At 45.4% G+C, this 22289-nt stretch overlaps 2 protein-coding genes across 4 annotated transcripts in view; both read right to left on the reverse strand.

The window, feature by feature from the left end:
• LOC309550265 (eotaxin-like) overlaps positions 1-22289 on the reverse strand; it is a gene marked incomplete at its 3' end in the record, with an annotated part of 902909 nt that overhangs the window by 479621 nt on the left and 400999 nt on the right. The window lies entirely within an intron of this gene.
• The window catches only part of IL11RA (interleukin 11 receptor subunit alpha), a 218711-nt gene that overhangs the window by 41104 nt on the left and 155318 nt on the right, over positions 1-22289 (reverse strand). For all 3 annotated transcript variants that reach the window (XM_082243026.1, XM_082243024.1, XM_082243025.1), the window contains exon 5: positions 14931-15045. In XM_082243026.1, coding sequence (XP_082099152.1) covers positions 14931-15045 — 115 coding nt within the window. The remainder of the gene's footprint in view (positions 1-14930; positions 15046-22289) is intronic.

Below are 22289 nucleotides of genomic sequence, written 5' to 3' on the forward strand. Positions count from 1 at the left end.
AAAAATGGTGCCGTGTTTGAAGTGCCACCATTGTTATTGTAACCCCAAACATGGCGAGCGATATGTGTGATTTTGCACTCAAATATATATTCTGCAAATGCGCCAAAGGTTGCAGTTAAAAAATCTGTGAAACTCAAAAAGATACTTGCGCTTCTTTGCCATGTTTGTCACGTGTAGGGCAGCACAAATAAATGAACGAGTGACCCTATATGCAAAGCATGCAAAACCGCTCATATGCATGTAGTGTCATTGGGGGCTTACATATGGATGGATGCATTTTGATATCAGCTCCTGCTATGTAAAAAAAAAGCAATTACCGACTGCCCAACCAATGTGTTTCAGGGGCTAACAACACTCCCCTTCATCAGGTCTACAAAATAAATCCATATAATATATATTACATTTAATTTACACTCTTGATGAAGGGAGTGTTGTTGACCTCCGAAACACGTTGCCTTTTTTATGTGATCACATGATGATTAATTAAAGTAGTTTGGACACCTTCACCATTTATTTTTGGACTGCTGCCACTGGCCCTAGAACAGGACTACATGAATAGTAGCAGACTCCAGACTCCTTTCTCCTTGGCACAAGCGCCCAACATCCCTCTTGCCTTGAATTTTGACTCCAGCAGGACTGGCTCACAGGGGCAGCAGCCCCTGGGGCTGGGAACTTATCCACCAGGACAACACCCGAGTTGCTCCAGGCCCCAAAATATTTATGTTCTCCCCAGCCACCTACAAGGGTCTTCTCCTCAGGGATTGGTTTCAGCACCATAAATATTTAAGCTACCCATTTGACTCTTCCAGCCCTCTATGTTCTGGAAGGCTCCAGATTGCAGGGAGGGGGGGGGGCAATCAAAGCAGCAGTCCTGAGGATGGGAACTTCTTCAGCAGGACAACATCAGAGTTGCTTCAGGCCCAAAATATTTATGTTCTCCCCAGCCGCCTACTGGGGTCACCTGCTCAGGGATTGGTTGCAGCACCATAAATATTCAAGATGCCCATTTGACTCTCCCAGCCCTCTATGTTGTTACAGCCTCCAGAATGCAAGGGGGGAGCAATCAAAGCAGCAGCTGCTGAGGCTGGAAACTTCTCCAGCAGGACAACATCAAAGTTGCTCCAGGGCCCAAAATATTTATGTTCTCCCCAACCACCTACTGGGATCACCTTCTCAGGGATTGGTTGCAGCACCATAAATATTCAAGATGCCCATTTGACTCTACCTGCCCTCTATGTTCTGGAAGCCTCCAGAATGCAGGGGGGAGCAATCAAACCTGAAACCTGTGAAACCTAGAACAGCCCAAAGAAATCAATAGCTGCTCCAATGATTACAGAGGAGCCAAGAAAAAAACAATAACGAAATTTATCATCCTATATTATAATTAGGGATCACATATAGTTTACATTTAACAGTTGGAGATTGGAGGTATCGTTCATTCCAGCTCTATGCCTCCTCTCTCGACACTGTTCTCTTACATTCTGCTGGAATACATCCATATGCAGCCCCTGCTAGGCCTGTCTGCCCCCTGCTGAGTCAGTGGGGCCAAAAGCCAGTACAGGAGTACTCCCCCTATTGGCAGACCTGGCTGTACATAAACAGTATCTCACAAAAGTGAGTACACCCCTCACATTTTTGTAAATATTTTATTCTATCTTTTCATGTGACAACACTGAAGAAAAGACACTTTGCTACAATGTAAAGTAGTGAGTGTACAGCTTGTATAACAGTGTAAATTTGCTGTCCCCTCAAAATAACTCAACACACAGCCATTAATGTCTAAACCGCTGGTAACAAAAGTGAGTACACCCCTAAATGAAAATGTCCACATTGGGCCCAAAGTGTCACTATTTTGTGTGGTAAATGTGAGACAGCGCTCCATATTGTGAATCAAATTTGAATATGTAAATAAATTAGTGAATAAATTAAATACACAAATCACAAAAAATCACAAAAAACACAATCAGTGAAAAGAAAAAAGGGGGATTTTATCCCCAAAGTTCCCAAATTTTAAAGTGATTGTGCATATATTGGCAGTCTTTGTAATTCAAAAGAACAGGTGCAAAAACGTGCAGCAAAAACAATTATGTGCTCATTCTTAAAGTGCTTTATGTGCAGCAAAATTGCATTTCTTCATGCAAATGGGGAATCCTTCACCTGATGCTCAGCTCACTTACCAGATGACCCCTTGGGGTCTAACGTAGGTAAATGGAATCTTTTACTCCTAGTGTTTCCTATCTGCCCACTGGAAAATATCCAGGATCTCCTACGGCTGGTTACAAGGGCTGGCTCTGGATCCCAAACTCTGTTCCGTTCAAGCGTAGGGAGGTATTAGGATGACATAAAAGATGCAAAGAATCTCATGGTGTAGTATGCATAAATTCCGGTTTAATAAAAGAAAGTAGTCACTTACAGTTTGAGTTTCATAGAATCAGCTGAAAGACAGCACCCCGGCTGGTTTGCGTTCCAGCTGTGTTCCAGAACCCGGAAGTGACGTAGGGCGTAGTACGGGACCGGACGCGTTTCATCATCAAGCTTATGAGGATGACGTTATACGCTTGATGACGAAACGCGTCGGCTCACTGTAAGTGACTACTTTCTTTTATTAAACCGGAATTTATGCATACTACACCATGATATTCTTTGCATCTTTTATGTCATGCTAATACCACCCTACGCTTAAACGGGACGGAGATTGGGATCCAGAGCCAGCCCTTGTAACTAGCCGTAGGAGATCCTGGATATTTTCCATTTCCTTTACCCTCAGCTTCTTTAGCAAGGCTGTGGTTGTTTGGAGGTGTGTTTGAGGTCATTATCATGTTGGAATACTGCCCTGCGGCCCAGTCTCTGAAAGGAGAGGATCATGCTCTACTTCAGTATGTCACAGTACATGTTGGCATTCATGGTTTCCTCAATGAACTGTAGCTCCCCAGTGCCGGCAGCACTCATGCAGCCCCAGACCATGACACTCCCACCACCATGCTTGACTGTAGGTAAGACACACTTGTCTTTGTACTCCCCCCTGGTTGCCGCCACACACGCTTGACACAATCTGAACCAAATAAGTTTATCTTGATCTCATTAGACCACAGGACATGGTTCCAGTAATCCATGTCCTTAGTCTGCTTGTCTTCAGCAAACTGTTTGCGGGTTTTCTTGTGCATCATCTTTAGAAGAGGCTTCCTTTTGGGACGACAGCCATGCAGACCAATTTGATTAAGTTTGCGGCATATGGTCTGAGCACTGACAGGATGACCCGCCACCCCTTTAATCTCTGCAGCAATGCTGGCAGCACTCATACGTCTATTTCCCAAAGACAATCTCTGGATATGATGCTGAGCATGTGCACTCAGCTTCTTTGGTCGACCATGGTGAGGCCTGTTCTGAGTGGAACCTGTCCTGTTAAACCGCTGTATGGTCTTGGCCACTGTGCTGCAGCTCAGTTTCAGGGTCCTGGCAATCTTCTTATAGCCTAGGCCATCTTTATGTGGAGCAACAATTCTTTTTTTCAGATCCTCAGAGAGTTCTTTGCTATGAGGTGCCATGTTGAACTTCCAATGACCAGTATGAGAGAGTGAGAGCGATAACACCAAATTTAACACACCTGCTCCCCATTCACACCTGAGACCTTGTAACACTAACGAGTCACATGACACCGGGGAGGGAAAATGGCTAATTGGGCCCAATTGGGACATTTTAACTTAGGGGTGTACTCACTTTTGTTGCCAGCGGTTTAGACATTAATGGCTGTGTGTTGAGTTATTTTGAGGGGACAGCAAATTTACACTGTTATACAAGCTGTACACTCACTACTTTACATTGTAGCAAAGTGTCATTTCTTCAGTGTTGTCACATGAAAAGATAGAATAAAATATTTACAAAAATGTGAGGGGTGTACTTACTTTCGTGAGATACTGTACATGGCAATCACAGTACCAGCTAAACCAAATGATTTAGAGGGCAGAATCTGGAAGAGCCATGATTTGGTCTTCCTCTTTATTTCCTCTCCTCTTCTCAGGCTGCAGATAACTGTCGGCGCACACCCATGTGTTGATGATATTATTTTGGCACGTTCGCCCCGTCAGATGTTCCCGCTGGATGCTTGGTCCCTGTCCAGCCTCTCAACAGGAAATAGCTGAACGGAACATCAGCCTGGCTCTGGGCGGAACCCCTATTTTTAGAATCTGCTTTGTCTGTCTCCTCCACCGCCTGCACTTTATCGGTACCCGCAGCTCGCCGTGTCTTCCCGATATCACATGGATGGCCAAGTATTACTTATTCGTTTGTGGAAAATAAAAGTGCTGACCTCCCTAATAACATCCATCCACTTTCTTGTTATGCCACAATAAAAAAAAAAAAAAAAAAAGAAAAAATAAATAAATAAATAAATGATGGTAAAAAATAAAATAAAAAAAAAAGCAGCGGCAAAATAATAGCTAAGAGGAGAAGGGAAGGAAGGAGGTAATTCAGCTGAGGATCAGTGTAATGGTTACCATTTGGGACAAGATTAGCATTAGGGTGAATAGTAGTGTCAGGATTGGAGTAATGTTGGGGATAATATTTAGGTTAAGGTTGGTATTATTAGACTTAATGTTTGTGTTAGCTCGGAGATGCCGCCACGGACTTCATAACATTGAAGTCTATGGCGGTCGCCTCCTGGTCGCCCCAAAGAAGCTCCGGACCCTTTTTCTAGGTCGGAGCGACTTGTGTCGCTCCTATTAGAACGGGTCCGCAGCTTCCCTATGGGAGGCGACCTGCGGCAACCTGTGAGGCGACCAGGTTAATACGTAGGTTAGGGTTAGGGTCAGCATTTAGGGTTAATGTCGGGGTCAAAGTTAGTGTTAATATTTGGGTTAGGGTTACAGTTGGTGTTGGAATTGGGGTCAATATTAGGTTTATTTTTTAGGTTAAAGTTAGTATTTGGGTTAATTTTTGAGTTTGGGATAGCGGTAGGGTTAGTGATAGATTATATGTTTTTATTAACCACTTAAGCCCCGGAAGATTTGGCTGCTCAAAGACCAGGGCCTATTTTGCGATTCGGCACTGCGTGACTTTAACGGACAATTGCGCGGTCGTGCGACGCTGTACCTAAACGAATTTGACGTTCTTTTTTTCCCACAAACAGAGCTTTCTTTTGGTGGTATTTGATCACCGATGCGATTTTTATTTGTTGCGCTATAAGCAAAAAAAGAGCGACAATTTTAAAAAAAATAATATTTTTCACATTTTTTATATGAAATTCCCAAAAAAGAAAATGTAAAAATCTAATTTTTTTAACATTTTAGGCCAGTTTGTTTTCTGCTACATACTTTTGGTAAAAAAAAATTGCAATAAGTGTATTTTGATTGGTTTGCGCAAAAGTTATTGCGTTTACTAACTAAGGGAAAGATTTTTGTCATTTTTATTGTTTTTTTTCTTTAACTAGTAATGGCGGCGATCTGAGATTTTTTTTGCGGGACTGCGACATTGCGGCGGACAGACCGGACCCCTGACTAACATTTTTGACACTTTTGGGGTACCAGTGACAGTAATACAGTAATCAGTGCTAAAAATATGCACTGTTACTGTAATAATGACACGGGCAGTGAGGGAGTTAACTTTATCAGTGATCAAAGGGTTAAGTGTGTCCCTACGGGTGTGATTCTAACTGTCAGGGGGCGTGGCTTGTAATGTAACCACAGAGACATACAATCCTATATAGCAGGATCGTATGACCTCTGCAGTTACACCAGGGAGAATGACAGACGGTTGTGTTTACATCAGCCGTCTGCCTTTCTCCCTCTCCAGCGGGAGATCGCGAGTGGCCGGCGGACATCGGAGCCGCCGGTCACTCGCGCGGGGATGGGCGTGAACGAGCGGGGGCGCGCCTCCGGCGGCGTGCGCTCGCCCCCTACAGGCTACGTCACTTTGCCCAGGAGGGGCTGATTGCCGCAGTAAATATACTGTGGGGGGTCGGCTAGCGGTTAAGCCAAAAAGGGCTAAGGTTAGTGTTAGGATTATGATTTGGATTTGGGTTAGCATTATGGTTAATGTGAGTGTTAGAGCCAGTTAAAATGATAAGGTTAATATTTAGTTTAGGGCTAATATTATTGTTAAGGTTTAATATTCAAGTTAGCATTAGAGATAATGTTCGGGTTAATATTTAAGTGAGGATCAGTGTAATGGTTACCATTTGATAAGATTAGCATTAGGGTGAAAAGTAGTGTCAGGAATAATGTTGGGGATAATATTTAGGTTAGGGCTGGTATTATTAGACTAAGAGCCGGTCCACACTAGCGCGACTTGTCAGGCAACTTGTCAGCCTGACAAGTCGCGCTCCCTCACGGTCCATTGACCGCTACAGGACCCGTTCTAATAAGCTCCGACTTAGAAAAAGGGTCCTGTAGTACTTCGGGGGCGACCTCGGAGCGACTTGCATAGACTTCCATTATGTGAAGTCCCTGCAAGTCGCTCCGAAGTCGTGGTGCATAGGAATGCACAAGTCGCCCCCAAAGTAGTGTCGCCTCAGTGTGAACCGGCTCTTAATGTTTGTGTTATAATTAATGTTAGTGTAAGGGTCAATGTTAATCTTAGGGTTAATACGTAGGTTAGGGTTAGGGTCAGCGTTCAGGGTTAATGTTGGGGTCAAAGTTAGTGTTAATATTTGGGTTAGGGTTAGAGTTGGTGTTGGAATTGGGGTCAATATTAGGTTTATTATTTAGGTTAAAGTTAGCATTTGGGTTAATATTTGGGTTTGGGATAGCGGTAGGGTTAGTGATAGTGATAGAGTCTATGTTTTTATTAAGCTTAATATTTGGGTTAGGATTTGTGTTTTTTTTTTTTTGGGTTAGGGTTAATTTTAGTGTTAAAGTTCATTTTAGCGTTAAAGTTGGGTTGGCCTTAGAATTAGAGTTAGTGTTTGCATTAGTGTTATTGCTAGGGTTAGGGTCTGTGTAATGGTTAAGATTTGGGATAGGATTGGCATTAGTGTTAATGTTAGTGTCAGGATTAATGTTAGGGCTGATATTTAGGTTAGGAATAATGTTACTGTTAGGATAAATAATTGTATTAGGGTTAACATTAGCGTTAGTGTTAATGTTAGGCTTAATATTTGGGTAAGGATTAGTGTTAAAAGTTGAGATTTGATTTTAGGATCAGTATTGGGGTTGATGTTAGGGTTCATTTTTGGGTTAGGGTTGGTGTTATTATTTCGGTTAGGGTTAATATTAGTGTTAAAGTTAATTTTAGCGTTAAGGTCGGGTTGGCCTTAGCATTAGAGTTAGTGTTTACACTGACCCTAACCTACATGTTATGGTTAATAATTGGGATAGGATTGGCATTAGTGTTAATGTTTCAGTGTCAGGATTAATGTTAGGGTTAATATTTAGGTTAGGGTTCATTTTATTGTTAGGGTTAATATTAGTGTTGGTATTAAAATTAGGCCTAATCAAAGTTGTGCCGCAAAGTCGTGTCAAAGTCGCGTAGCAAAGTCGTGTCAAATTTACGCGGCAAAAACACATCAAAGTTGTGCGGCAAAGTCATGTCAAAGTCGCGCGGCAAAGTTGTGTAAAAAGTCACGCGGCAAAGTCACATCAAAGTCGTGCGGCAAAGACACATCAAAGTCACTCGGCAAAGTTGTGTCAAAGTCGCGTGACAAAGTCGCACGGCAAAGTCATGCGGCAAAGTCACGTCAAAGTCGTGCGGCAAAGTCACATCAAAGTTGCGCGGCAAAGTCACATCAAAGTTGCGCGACTTTCATGCCATACAAGTGTGAAAGTAAATAAACCCCGAAGTGTCAATGTTGCAGTCTGATCACTTGGGGAGGGTAGACTGAGGAAATGCTTCCTCCTGCCTGCAGCAGACTGATGACATCATCTGAGCCTAGGCAGAGTTACTAGACTGGTATCTGAATGGTAGTTTTATACCATAAAAAGGTGCAGCTTTATTAACAAAAATATAAAAATAAAAGTAAATATTACTGATAAAATAATTATGATTAATAATATGTATATTATTAATAATAATAATAATAATAATTATAATATTAAATAAAATAATAATAATAATAATAATAATAATAATAATAATAATAATATGTATTATAATAATAATAATAATAATAACAACAATAATTATAATATTAAATAAAATAATAATAATAATAATAATATTATGAATAATAATAATAATAATAATAATAACAACAATTATAATATTAAATAAAATAATAATAATAATAAATAAAATAATAATGATAAAAAATACAAAATAATAAAATATATAATAATATTTTTAAAAATGATCGCTGTATATTGTATTAGGTTATCAGTTTATGTTGTACTATGGTATGAATTTATTCCTGCAGACTTGTAAATGTCCTGATGATGCACTTTAAGTAATAAATAAATGATAAAACTATCCTGCCTTGTCCCTCTGTCTTGGCGGCGATGAGTTCCGGCATTACTGACACTCTCTGTCCTTGGCCCCATAAGGTGGCATGCACATTTTTGGCTGGTAAATCCGTACTTCTCCCTGCCCCCGGCTGTCGCCCCTCGCGAACAGAAAGTCCCTGTGCTACAGAGGCCCCGTTTTCCCCCCATCCGTCCGGCTCTAGAAACACATGTTCCTTGCCTGTGTGTTTTCATTACCCACAATCCCCCCTGAAATCCCCCCCTCCCCCCAGCCCTGGCAAGGCTTCTCGCTGTTTGCTGACCCAAAGTTGGCAGACTGTCCCTCCGAAATAAAAAAAAAATTGTAAGACGACAAGAAACCACATGAAGCCCAGAGTCCTGGAACACACTGACTGCATTTTATGTTATGGCTATGCTGGAAGAGGGCGAGCCAGGCTGGGCTTCAAGAGTTGTGGAAACTTTACGGGCTTAAAGCAGAACTCAAGCCTTTCCTTAAATCTTGCACATGGATGAGCTTTGCTACCAATTGATCCTGCCAGCAATTCATTGCGGTCTTGGGCCTTGTACACAGATCCTCTGTTATCTGAAGGATCATATTCAACCCTCCTAGGTCTCATCTTGCTGTACAGAACAATTACTGGTTCTCAGTATTCCCCCCGGTAAATTCTTCTAAAACCTTTCGTGCCCCAACAGCAAAAAAAAAAAGGTTTATGCTCACAGAATACAAGTACAGGAATGTAAAATATGTATTTGAAATGTATTAGAAATGGAGTAAATAATCACGGCCCCCAGCAGGGAAGTATAGCCCCTCAATTCATTGGTGTCAGTGGGATAGCGGCCACCAGGGAAGAATACACCCCCAAATCATTGATGTCAGTTCGACAATGGCCTTAAGGAGAGGATAATCCTTCAAATCATTGGTATTAGTTGGATACTAGTCCCCAAGAGAGGCTAGACCTCCAAATCATTAATGTCAGTTGGATACTGGCAATCAGGAGGGGATAATTCGCCAAATCATTGGTTTCAGATGGCTACTGGCCCTCAGGAGGGAATAATCCTTCAAATCATTGGTGTCCGTTGGATACTGGCCCTCAGAAGAGGATAATGCTTCAAATCATTGGTGTCAGTCGCATACTGGCCCTCTGAAGGGGATAATCCTCCAAATCATTGGTGTCAGATGGAGAACAGCCACCAGGACAGAATAGCCCTCCAAATCATTGGCGTCAGTTGGATATTAACCATCAGGAGAGAATTGTCCTCCAGATTATTAGTGTCAGTGGGATTGTGGTCTCCAGGGAAGACCCAATTTATTGGTTTCAGATAGATAATGGCCACCAGTAGAGAATAGCCCTTGAAATCATTGGCGTCAGTTGGATACTGGCCCTCAGGAGGGGACAATCCTCCAAATCATTGGTGTCAGTCGGATACTGGCCCTCAGGAGGGGATAGTCCTCCAAATCATTGATGTCAGTCAGATACTGGCCCTCAGGAGGGGATAGTCCTCAAAATCATTTGTGTCAGTTGGATACTACCCCTCAGTAGGGGATAATCCTAAAATTCATTGGTTTCAGTTTGATACTGACCTTCAGGAGGGAATAATCCTCCAAATCATTGGTGTCTGTTGGATACTGGCTCTCAGGAGGGGTTGATGCTTCAAATCATTGGTGTCAGATGGATAATAGCCACCAAGAGAGAATAGCCCTCCAAATCATTGGCGCCAGTTGGATAATACCCATCAGGAGGGAATTGTCCTTCAAATCATTGGTGTCAGTGGGATTGTGGCCACCAGGGGAGACTAGTCCTTCAATCATTAGTGTCAGTTGGATAGTGGCCACTAGGGAATAATACATTCCAAAACAATTGGTGTTGGTTGGATAGTGGCTTCAGGAGAGAATATTCCTCCAAATTTTTGGTGTCAGTAAGATATTGCCCATCGGGGTAGACTATACTCTCAATTCATTGGTTTCAATTTGATAGTGGCCCCCAGGAGAGAATGGTCTTTCAAATCATTGGTGTCAGTGGGATTGTGTTCACCAGGAGCTAATAGCCCCTAATTCATTTGTGTCAGATGGATAATAGCCACCAAGCAAGAATAGCCCCAAATTCATTGATGTCAGATGGATAATGACCACCAGAAGACAATAGCCTCCAATTCACTGGTGTCAGGTGAATAACAGCCCCAGGACAGAATAGCCCTCCAAATCACTGGTGTCAGATGGATACTGGCCCCCAGGAGGGGATATTCCTTCAAATCATTGGTTTCAGTTGGATACTGGCCTTCAGGAGGGGATAATCCTCCAATTCATTGGTGTAAGATGGATAATAGCCACCAAGAGAGAATAGCCCTCCAAATCATTGGCGCCAGTTGGATAATACCCATCAGGAGAGAATTGTCCTTCAAATCATTGGTGTCAGTGGGATTGTGGCCACCAGGGGAGAATAGTCCTTCAAATCATTGGTGTCAGTTGGATAGTGGCCACTAGGGAATAATACATTCCAAAACAATTGGTGTTGGTTGGATAGTGGCTTCAGGAGAGAATATTCCTCCAAATCTTTGGTGTCAGTAAGATATTGCCCACCGGGGTAGACTATACTCTCAATTCATTGGTTTCAATTTGATAGTGGCCCCCAGGAGAGAATGGTCTTTCAAATCATTGGTGTCAGTGGGATCGTGGTCACCAGGAGCTAATAGCCCCTAATTCATTGGCGTCAGATGGATAATAGCTACCAAGCAAGAATAGCCCCGAATTCATTGATGTCAGATGGATAATGACCACAAAAAGAGAATAGCCCCCAATTCACTGGTGTCAGATGAATAACAGCCACCAGGACAGAATAGCCCTCCAAATCACTGGTGTCAGATGAATACTGGCCCCCAGGAGGGGATATTCCTCCAAATCATTGGTTTCAGTTGGATACTGGCCTTCAGGAGGGGTTAATCCTTCAAATCATTGGTGTCAGTTGGATACTGGCCCCCAGGATGGAATATTCCTCCAAATCATTGGTTTCAGTTGGATACTGGCCTTCAGGAGGGGATAATCCTTCAAATCATTGGTTTCAGTTGGATACTAGCCCCCAGGAGGGGATAATCCTTCAAATCATTGGTTTCAGTTGGATAGTGGCTCCAGGACAGAATAGTCCTTTAAATTGTTAGTGTCAGTGGGATAGTGGCCCTCACGAGAGAATAGTCTTCCAAATCATTGGTATTTGATGGGTTAGTGGCCCATCATTGGTGTCAGTGGAATAGCGATCACCAGAAAAAGAATACATTCCCAAATCATTGATGTCAGTGGAGTCAGAAGGAGGGAGTCTTTGGCCTGGTGGTTGAGAACCACTGCACTATACTCATTATGAAAATGAGCAGCATTCAGTTGTTAAACATCATATGTCTTCGCAGGACTGACACCATATCTTGCAATTTCAGTCCAAAAAAAGGCACGTGATGGTATTCCATAAGAGAAAATTAGGAGTCAAGTGCATTTCTCCGAAATCAACACATATTTTTCTGTACTTGTATAGTCTTTAAAGGCATAAAACGTTTAAAAGTGCATGTTTTCCAGAGATGTACTGCGTATATTTTATTTTTACCCTGACATACACCTAAAGCAAACCTGTCACCACATCTGAGCTCCCGATGTTTGCAATTCCTTGGTAGTTCGGATCTCAAGGGGCTTTGTAGTTCTCTCAACTTTCAGCCAAATGCAAGACGCTTTGATCTGTCCCTGGCAATTCGCACCATTTGCCAAAAAAATGCTCACAGAGTGCCAATCCCTGACCAAGCCAAGCGTCATCTGGGGGTGGAAATCACTTGGAAACATTCTGATCTAGAGGATGAGCTTCAGAAATTATTTGGAAGAAGACGTGGTCAATGGACACCATCAGCAACTGGTCTGAGCCTTTCTGGTGGTGAAAAAAAATCAAATCAGTTCCTACTACCCGCTGAAGAGAAAATATTATAGATGCAGGGGCTCTTAGGTGGGGGCCCATGTACTAGCTCCTATCAATGGCTCCTCTCAGCCTGCCCAGCCCCTCCCGCGCTCCTTCCTGTAGTGTCCAGCCAGTGATAAGGAATGCATTGCCAGGTGGTGCTGAATAGGACTTGTTGTACTCAGGACAGGGAAAGTCTTATGTGCAGATCCCGGTCACCCTGCAGCTCTTCTGCAATGTAAACTTAGTCGAGTGCGACCACTAAAATGAGATTAGCTGAGACTGCTCCGCTGTTCAAACCATTAAACTCCAATCAAAAGTGTAATCCCGAATTTCCGTGACACCTGCAGACCAACCGTCTGCTCCACCCTCTTTCTCTTGCCCTTGATATACCCCAGAAAAATAATCCAAAAAAAAAAAATAATATTTTTGTTGGCTTTAGATTTAAGTTTCAACCACATATGACCCAAACCCTTACCATACCTATTGTAATCAACCAACGACCTTGTGTAGGACAAGCAGAACTGATAATGTCCGAGATACACTGTAAGGTGTGTGATCAGTTTTACAGTAATCAACCCAGGAAAATTAAACTGAGCAAATGATGAAAGATCATAGGTGAACTTTTCTGAAAACCGCATATCAAAATGACCAGCAGATCCAGAGATATAGGCAACCGAAATGATGACCTTGGCCTCAACCCTTCCATTTTCCATGCCTTCCAATTGATCAGTGAGTTTGGCCATCACTAAGACAACCAACAGGAGGCCAGATAGGCAGAATGGCGTGGGTCTTAGAGCAACTTTTAAAGGAAAATCTGAGATTTGAGTATACCTTTAAGATGACCTTTAGCCTTACCTTTTTTCCCCCACACTTGAAGCAAGTAGACCCCCCCCCCCCCCGTGTTGTAACTGATGACTCTCAATTCTCTATAAACTAGCACCTCTACGCTTAAACTTGTCCTGACAAACATTTAAAGCAAACTTGTCACCACATCTAAGCTCCCATCGTTTGAAGTTCCTCAGTAATTTGGATCTCAAGGTACTTTGTAGTACTCATTTTTCAAAATGAAGAGGCTTTGCTCTGTCCCTGGCAATGTCACAGTCAGGGGTCAGATTTGGAGTCCAGTAGCAATAGCAGTAGATTGTCTCCCACTGACCAGCAGGATAGGTATACAAGCAGGTCACCCTGGCAGATAACGTGAGCTCGTCCAAGATGCCGGGTCTAAGCACTAATGAGTATTCACCAGAGCTCCTGATGGTGGAAATTGGTTATGCTGTGCGTTAGTATTAGGTGGCAGTCCTCAGGATAGCACCACCAGGAAGTGAGCAAGCTGGAGCCCCGTAGCAAATATAACAGGTAGGAATCAACCAGAGGCGTAGTCAGTAAACAAGCCAAAGGTCGATAACAAGTGGTTGTAGGTTGGGATCAAGCGTAAGCGTAGTCAAGGAACAAGCCAAAAGGTCGGTAACGAGTGGTTGCGGGTTGGGGTCTAGTGATAGCGTAGACAGTAAGCAAGCTAAAGGTCGGTAACACGTGGTTTCAGGTTTGGATCAAGTGGAAGCATAGTCGAGGAACAAGCCAAAGGTCAGTAACAAGTGGTTGCAGGTTGGGACCAAGCAGAAGCATAGTCAAGGAACAAGCCAAAGGTCGGTAACGAGTGATTGCAGGTTGGGATCAAGTGGAAGCATAGTCAGGGAACAAGCCAAAGGTCATTAACGAATGGTTTCAGGTTGGAATTAAGGAGAAATGTAGTCAAGCAACAAGCCAAAGGTCGGTAACGGGTGGTTGCAGGTTGGGATCAAGTGCAAGTGTAATCAAGGAACAAGCCAAAGGTCTGTAAAGACTGGTTGCATGTGAGGATCAAGGGGAAGTGTAGTCAAGGAACACGCTACAGGTTGAAAACAAATGGTAGCAAGGATGCGGACAGCAGCAGGAGTGACAAGGCGAGCTATTGGCTGGAGAAAGCAAAATAATCTGGCGAACAAAGGCATGGCTAAAATAGGAAGTTCATGGGAGGAACAAAGGGTTCAAGGTTCAAGAGAAGCAAGACAAAAGGCAAGGTTGGGCAGGCCACTGTCCAGTATCTCAGGTGACTCCTGACAGCAATTTGCACCAATTGCCAAAAGATGCTCACAGCATGCCAGGCCAAACAAAATCTGGGGGTTGACGTCACTTGGACCTCTAAACTTGCACCTGTGCACTTTACCACTTTGAAGCTGCAGCATCTGTCTTGAGCCTGCCTTCGTAGAGAAGGGCCCCTGTTCACTGTGTTGAAGCAGTGGTCTCAGCAAAACTCATAATCCCCGCTGATTGGAGAGGTCTCGCTCTTGCTCAGCAGGGTGGGGCGTCAGACTTCTGCAGAGAGACCACTTACACAGAGAACAGGGGTTCTTCTCTGCAGGATGCTGGCAGGAGACTGGCATTTCTACTCAGGCTGTGGCTGCTTTCTAAAGAAAAACAACTGTAATACTTTGGACTTCTTTTGTTTGATGCACCTCTTATGTATTTAGCTGATTTAAACTTAAAGTTCAGTTGGGCTTTTATTTGTTGACTGTTACTGAATTGTGATAAACCAATGACACTGATATCCCTGTGGGATAGAATATCTCACCTGTAGGATGTGATGTATCTGGTGGGCAGTAGAGTCTCCATGCTGGGATTCCAATAACAGGAGAAATTGTGGTAGTCGGAGGCCCTGCAGGTGACAGAAGGAATTCCGGGGGGATCTGCAATAGAAGGAAAACCATAGAGATTTCAGTAGAGGACATACAATGCACAGCACAGAAATCCTAGCTACTGTAGGATACACTGGGGGAGATTTACCACAAATGGCGAGTTAAAAATCTGGTTCAGCTCTGCATAGTAATCAATCAGCTTCCAGGTTTTATTGTCAAAGCTTAATTGAACAAGCTGAAGTTAGAAGCTGATTGGCTACCATGCGGAGTTGCACCAAATTCTGAGTTCTCCAGTTTTGGCAAATCACCCCATCTGTGTTTTTACTGTAACACCCTTTATCTACAGCTGCGGAGCTTAATCTAAAAATTGATATCCATAAATGTATTTAAATATAGCCCCGGACTTAAAAAAAAAAAAAAAAAAAACGTAACCCCCCCCCCCCCCCCACTTCCTTTCCCCAAAGTAATTTTCCTCTTACCCCCCCTTACCTAGTCTGATAGGTTGAGCGCAAACAGCATACCAACCTGCTTAGCAAACCCATTATTGTCCTGCAGTTATCCAATGAAAGCCATCACATGCTTGTTGGTGATGCCAATAAGTGGCTGGCTGTCTCTTCTGGATACTAGCAAGCAGCCCCTTAATGATTTTCCACTGCGCATGCACAATGCATTATACATAGCCCTAAAACCTCTTGAAATGGGTGAAATGGGCATCCCAGGAATCTTACTGGGGGACTTGGGAAACAACATTTTTGTCTAAGGAATGAAGGTGAAAGTACTGGGTGAATTCTGCTAAACAACGTATTTCTCAAAAAAAAAAAAAAATGCTAAAATTTTCTAAACGGGTTTCAAATAAATAAAATAAAGTAGGACTGCCTGGGCCTACCTGAATCTAAGATGGCCTGTGGCAGAGACCTGATAAACTGGTGGGAAGTCATCAATGTGGGAATCTATTCTGGCCTGTGGCAGAGACCTAAGAAACTGGTGGATAGTCATCTATCTGAGTCTACAGAATCTTTTCTGGTCTGTGGCAGAGACCTAAGAAACTGGTGGGAAGTCATCTATCTGGGAATCTATTCTGGCCTATGGCAGAGGCCTAAGGAACTGTAAGGCAGCCTGTTGGGCCTACAGAATCTTTTCTGGTCTGTGGCACGGCCCTAAGAAACTGGTGGATAGTCATCTATCTGAGTCTACAGAATCTTTTCTGGTCTGCGGTAAAGGCCTAAGGCAGCTGCCCTTTTGGGCCTACAGAATCTAAAATGGCCTGTGGTGGAATTCTAAGAAACTGGAAGGTAGTCACCGATCCGAGCCTAAAGAATCTAAGCTGACCCGTGACAGAGGTCTAAGAAACTGGGAGGTAGCCACCACCTGGGCCCACAGAATCCCAGCTGACCCAGGGATGCCACCTCATCCCTTTAAAATCAAACACATATTAATTACACAGGTTCAGGGCTAATTTAGTGCAGGTAAGGCACTAAGTAAACTTAACTTCCACCTTAATCAGCCACACAACCTGTGTAATAAATATGTGTTCCGTTTTAAAGGGATGAGGTGGCAACCCTAAGCTGGCCTGTGACAGAGCCTTAAGAAACTGGAAGCTAGCCACCCACGTGGGCCTACAGAGTCTAAGCTGGTCTGCGGTGGAGACCTAAGAAACTGGTTAGCAATCATCTGTCTGGGCCTACAGAATCTTTTCAGGCCTGTGGTGGAGGCCTAAGAAACTGCAAGGCAGCTGCCCTTTTGGGCCTGCAGAATCAAAGCTGCCTTTGACAGAGATCTAAGAAACCAGAATGCAGTCACCTGCCTGGGCCTACAGAATCTGAGCTGGCCTGTGACAGAGGCCTTAAAAACTGAAAGTAGCCCTTTAGAATCTAAGCTGACTTGGGACAGAGTTCTAAGAAACTGGAAGGTATCCACGCATCTGGGCCTACATAATCTAAGCTAGCCTGTAGCAGAGGTATAAGAAACAGGAAAGAAGCCACACATTGGTGCCTACAAAATCTAAACTGGCCCGTAGCAGAGATCTAAGAAACGGGAAGCTAGTCACCTTTGTGGAACAACAGAATCTAAGCTAGCCTGTGGCAGAGGCCTAAGAAACAGTAAGGTAGCCACCATTGGGGAGTCTACAGAATCTAAGCTGGCCTGTGGCAGAGGCTTAAGAAACAGTAAGGTAGCCACCCTTTGGGGTCTACAGACTCTAAACTTGCCTGTGACAGAGGCCTACAAAACTGGAAGGTAGCCACCCTCCTGGGCCTACAAAGTCCAACCTGGTTTGTGGCAGAGACCTAAGAAACTGGTGGGTAGTCATCTATCTGGATCTACAGAATATATTCTGGCCTATGGCCTAAGAAACTGCATGGCAGCTGCCCTTTTTTGGTCTACAGAATATAAGCTGGCCTGTGGTAGAAGCCTAAGAGACTGGAAGGTAGTCACCCACCTGAGCCTAAAGAATCTAAGCTGACCAGTGAACGAGGTCTAAGAAACTGTAAGGAAGTCACCCACCTGGGCCTACAGAATCTGAGCTGACCTATGGCAGAGGCCTTAAAAAATGGAACATAGCCACCCATCTGGGGGCTAACGAATCTAAGCTGACCTGTAACAGAGGTTTAAAAAACTTGTAGCCACACATGTGGACCTACAGAATCTAAGCTGGCTTGTGACAGAGGCCTAAGAGACAGCAAGGTAGCCACCCACTTGGACCCAGAGAATCTACACTGGCCTGTGGCAGAGGCCTAAGTAACAGGAAGGTAGCTGCTGACCTTGGCCTTCAGAATTTAAGGCTGGCTTATGGCAGAGGTCTAAGAAACAGGAAGGTAGCTGCTGACCTTGGCCTTCAGAATTTAAGCTGGCTTATGGCAGAGGTCTAAGAAACAGGAAGGTAGCTGCCCATTTGGACCTACAGAATCTAAGCTGGCCTGTGGTAGAGGCCTAAGAAACAGGAAGGTGGCTTCCAACCTGGACCTACAGAATCTAAGCTGGCCTATGGCAGGGGCTTAAGAGAATGAAAAGCAGTGGCGGCCTGTCTATAGGGAGTGCAGGGGCGCCCCCCCCCCCCCAATCTGTGGCCAGTGAAAAAAAAGATTAAAAAAAAATTCCATTTTCAGCCCACTAGGGGCACCGGACCTAGTGGTGGCTATGGGGGGGTGGGGTTTTTCACCCCTCGTTTGGCGGGCAGAGGCGCCGATTGGCGGCCTTCTGGAGGTCATCGGGGCGCAGAGCAATGTGCCCCGACACTCCCCACTTTAGTGATGTCCTGGCTGTGATTGGTCCAGACTCCAGCCTGGACCAATCACACAGGAGGACATCCCGGGTGACGCCACGTGATGCGTGGGGGCGGTGCATGCGCCAGTCACTCACCGTCCCGGCGTCACGTGATCACCTTCCCGCCCGCTGCCACCGTCAGAGCAGAGAGGAGAGCCGCGCGTGATGATCGGAGAAGAGTTTGTCTCCAGTGAGTGTGTCTTTGCAGAGTCCACTCTGCGGACAGTGTGTGAGTTCCCGCCGCCCCGGGCCGACTCATCAGCAGCAGCAGCAGCACAACCTTCACCGTCCGAGAGTGAGGTAAGGTCATCAACTTAGTGATGCCTCAGGGGGGGCCCGGCCTACACACTGTTACTGTCTGCTTTGAAGGGGGCACGCTGGTCTCTGCATTGATGCCTAGCCTATGCCACCAGGTCCCACACATCTTTAGATTGACTGCTCATGCCAACAGGTGCCCATGCTACCAGGTCTCATTCTACCTTAGCTTGACATTGGCACCAAGATCCACACTTCCTTAGATTGGTTGCCAACTTGCCTATGTCACCAAGTCCCAGCCGACAGTTCAACTTAGTGATGCCTCAGGGAGGCGGGCCCGGCCCACACACTGTCTGTCACTGTCTGCTTTGAAGGGGGCACGTATGCACGCTGGTCTCTGCATTGATGCCTAGCCTATGCCACCAGGTCCCACATTTCTTTAGATTGACTGCTCATGCCAACAGGTGCCCATTTTTTACCGCAAATTTTTCTTTTTGCGCCCTGCCAAAAATTTTGAGCAGCAGCCGCCACTGATGAAAAGTTTCCATTCATGTGGACCTACGAAATCTGGAAAATGTAATATACCCACTTGCCTGGGCCTACAGAATTTAGCCTGGTTTGTGGCAGAGGCCTAAGAATCTGGAAGGACCTGAAGAGTTCTTGAAGAAATCCCTTGAGCAGAGGGATCCTTACTGCAGGGGCTGACTGGCAACCTTTGGCCCAGGGGGCAACTACAAACCAGAAGCCCATGGTGCAGCGAATCGGCCCCCCTCCCACTCTTCCTCTTCCCGGCCTCCTCCTGACCCCCATTCCAGGCTGAAGGTCCACTCCAGGTACTCTCCACTCACCGGCCAAATCCGGGTTCCTGACCTGGCCAGCAGGGGGTGGTTGGGGGAGCTGGTACAGCTTGATCTAGGCTGGCTGGGGGAGGAGAGTCTCCAGTGGTGCATGGAACTGGCCTCTGCTCAGACACAGTTTACACCATCCATGCTGGGGGGGGGAGGCCTGCACCCTGTCCTTGTCTTTATCCCACACTTAAGCCCGGTACACACGCGTCGAAAATTGGCAGGGAATTTTCGTCCAACGTCCGATCTGCCAATTTTTGGCTTGTTAGTATGATGCTTCCGACAACCAACTCCGACTTTTCGGACGAAAAAGATCTGGTGTGCAGACTATAAAATTTTTGTTGGCCGTCAACATATCGGCAGATTTTCGTGCAGTCACTACAGATTTCGACAGGGAAAAATCTGATGAGCAAGACTGGGCATGCTCAGAGAAGAAAGAACACAAAGAAAGCAAACCAACACATGACATCACTTCTGAAGTAGAATTTTGTTGGCCGAGAAAATTCGTGTGCAGTCTAGGCACATTCCAACCAACAAAACACAACTCTGGACAAAAGACGGACGATCGGTCGACCCGATAATCGTTGCGTGTGTATGGGGCTTTAGTAGGTCAGCAGAGGAGCCTTTACTTTTCTTCACCAGGCATCCTTTAGGCATGTCCGTGGCAGAAGTGGTGCAGCCTTTTTATGGGGCATCAGAGTGGCCCGGGGGGCAATTGCCCCCCTGACCCCTGGCCCAGTCCTCCCCTGCCTTACTGTACTGTAAATTGTACCCCTTACCCCCCTCTCCGTAAGACAACCGAGGCAATTGATCAGTCTGTTGCTGGCTGTGAGTTGGTTCATTGTTGGGTGCAGCTACAGGTCACCAGTAGGAAGGAAGGAGAGCCCATTAAAACTGCAGCAGCTTGTTCAAGGGTTGAGTGCTACAAGTGTTTCTTTTTTTACTCTATTTTCCACCTCTACTCCTTTTTTTTGTGTGCTGTTTCCTTTATTCTGTGGCCCCTCCATCATAAGTGTTTCATCAAAGTATTTATCTGAAGGGCTCCTTGACTGACTATTGTCCTCTTAGTCTTGGTAGCTCTCTAGGCAGTCACTGTCTGGCATATACAATGTATAAATCATGGCGTGGGTGGGAGAACGTGTATCCTCTCCTACAGTAAGTGGATGATAATAATTCCCACCACTCCTGGGACTGTCCTCCTCCACATCTCCTCTCTATAAACCTGCCGGCACAAGGTCGGCGGCTTCTGTCAGACTTTACAGCTGATGTGATAAATATTTATGTGTGGGAGAGACAGGAGGGGGGGGTCACTGTCCTTGAAGAATTCCTACTGTGGGCTCACAACCGGCTTCCAACCGGGATTTTCTAATTGGATAACCGTACCTGGGACCTCGCCAGATTTCACCCAGAGTCCCCGGACGTTTATTCTTCTTATATTTTGTCTTCCCTGTCTACTCAAACCCCGCCACCGCCATCAATGTACTAAACTAAACTTTTTTTTATAAAACCTGTTTTCATTACATATCATATTATACACCCAGCGATGTCATCCACTGGGTCTCTATGCTTCTCTATGCAATGCATGGCTGGTGGGAGGGGCTGGCAGGATGCTGTACATAGCTTCCTAAAAACATCACAGCCAAAGGTGTGCACAGACTATTGGACTAGGATGTACACCCCCCCCCCCCAAAGCTCAAAAAAACTTCAAAAGGTATTTAAAAATGGACAGTGTCAGTGGAGCAGTGGACGGTGTCAGTAGAGCAGTGGACGGTGTCAGTAGAGCAGTGGACGGAGTCAGTAGAGCAGTGGATGGTGTCAGTAGGGCAGTGGTTGGTGTCAGTAGGGCAGTAGTCGGTGTCAGTAGGGCAGTGGACGGTGTCAGTAGTGCAATGGATGGAGTCAGTAGAGCAGTAGACATTGTCAGTAGGGCAGTGGACGGTGTCAGTAGGGCAGTGGACGACATCAGTAGGGCAGTGGAAGGTGTCAGCAGAGCAGTGGACGGCGTAAGTAGGGCAGTGGACGGCGTAAGTAGGGCAGTGGATGGTGTCAGTAGGGCAGTGGACGGTGTCAGTAGAGCAGTGGACGGTGTCAGTAGAGCAGTGGACGGTGTCAGTAGAGCAGTGGACGGTGTCAATAGAGCAGTGGACGATATCAGTAGAGCAGTGGATGGTGTCAGTAGAGCAGTGGATGGTGTCAGTAGTGCCCTGGACAGTGTCAGTAGAGCAGTTTACGGTGTCAGTAGAGCAGTAGATGGTGTCAGTAGAGCCATTGACAGTGTCAGTAGGGCCATGGACAGTGTCAGTAGGGCCGTGGACAGTGTCAGGAGAGCAGTTTACAGTGTCAGTAGAGCAGTGGACGGTGTCAATGGGGCAGATTTTGGGGTCAGTAGAGCAGTATACAGTGTCAGTAGAGCAGTGGGCGGTGTCAGTAGAGCAGTGGGTGGTGTCAGTAGGGCAGTGGACGGTGTCAGTAGAGCAGTGGACGGAGTCAGTAGGGCAATGGATGGAGTCAGTAGAGCAGTAGACATTGTCAGTAGGGCAGTGGACGGTGTCAGTAGAGCAGTGGACGGTGTCAGTAGAGCAGTGGATGGTGTCAGTAGGGCAGTGGATGGTGTCAGTAGGGCAGTGGATGGTGTCAGTAGAGCAGTATACAGTGTTAGTAGGGCAGTGGATGGTGTCAGTAGAGCAGTGGATGGTGTCAGTAGGGCAATGGACGGAGTCAGTAGAGCAGTGGATGGTGTCAGTAGGGCAGTGGACGGTGTCAGTAGAGCAATGGACGGTGTCAGTAGAGCAGTGGATGGTGTCAGTAGAGCAATGGACGGTGTCAGTAGAGCAGTGGATGGTGTCAGTAGAGCAGTGGACCGTGTCAGTAGGGCAGTGGACGGTGTCAGTAGAGCAGCGGACGGTGTCAGTAGAGCAGTAGACGGTGTCAGTA

Source organism: Pelophylax lessonae (assembly GCF_965119305.1).
Source record: "Pelophylax lessonae genome assembly, chromosome: 1".
In the NCBI taxonomy this organism is placed as follows: Eukaryota; Metazoa; Chordata; class Amphibia; order Anura; family Ranidae; genus Pelophylax; species Pelophylax lessonae.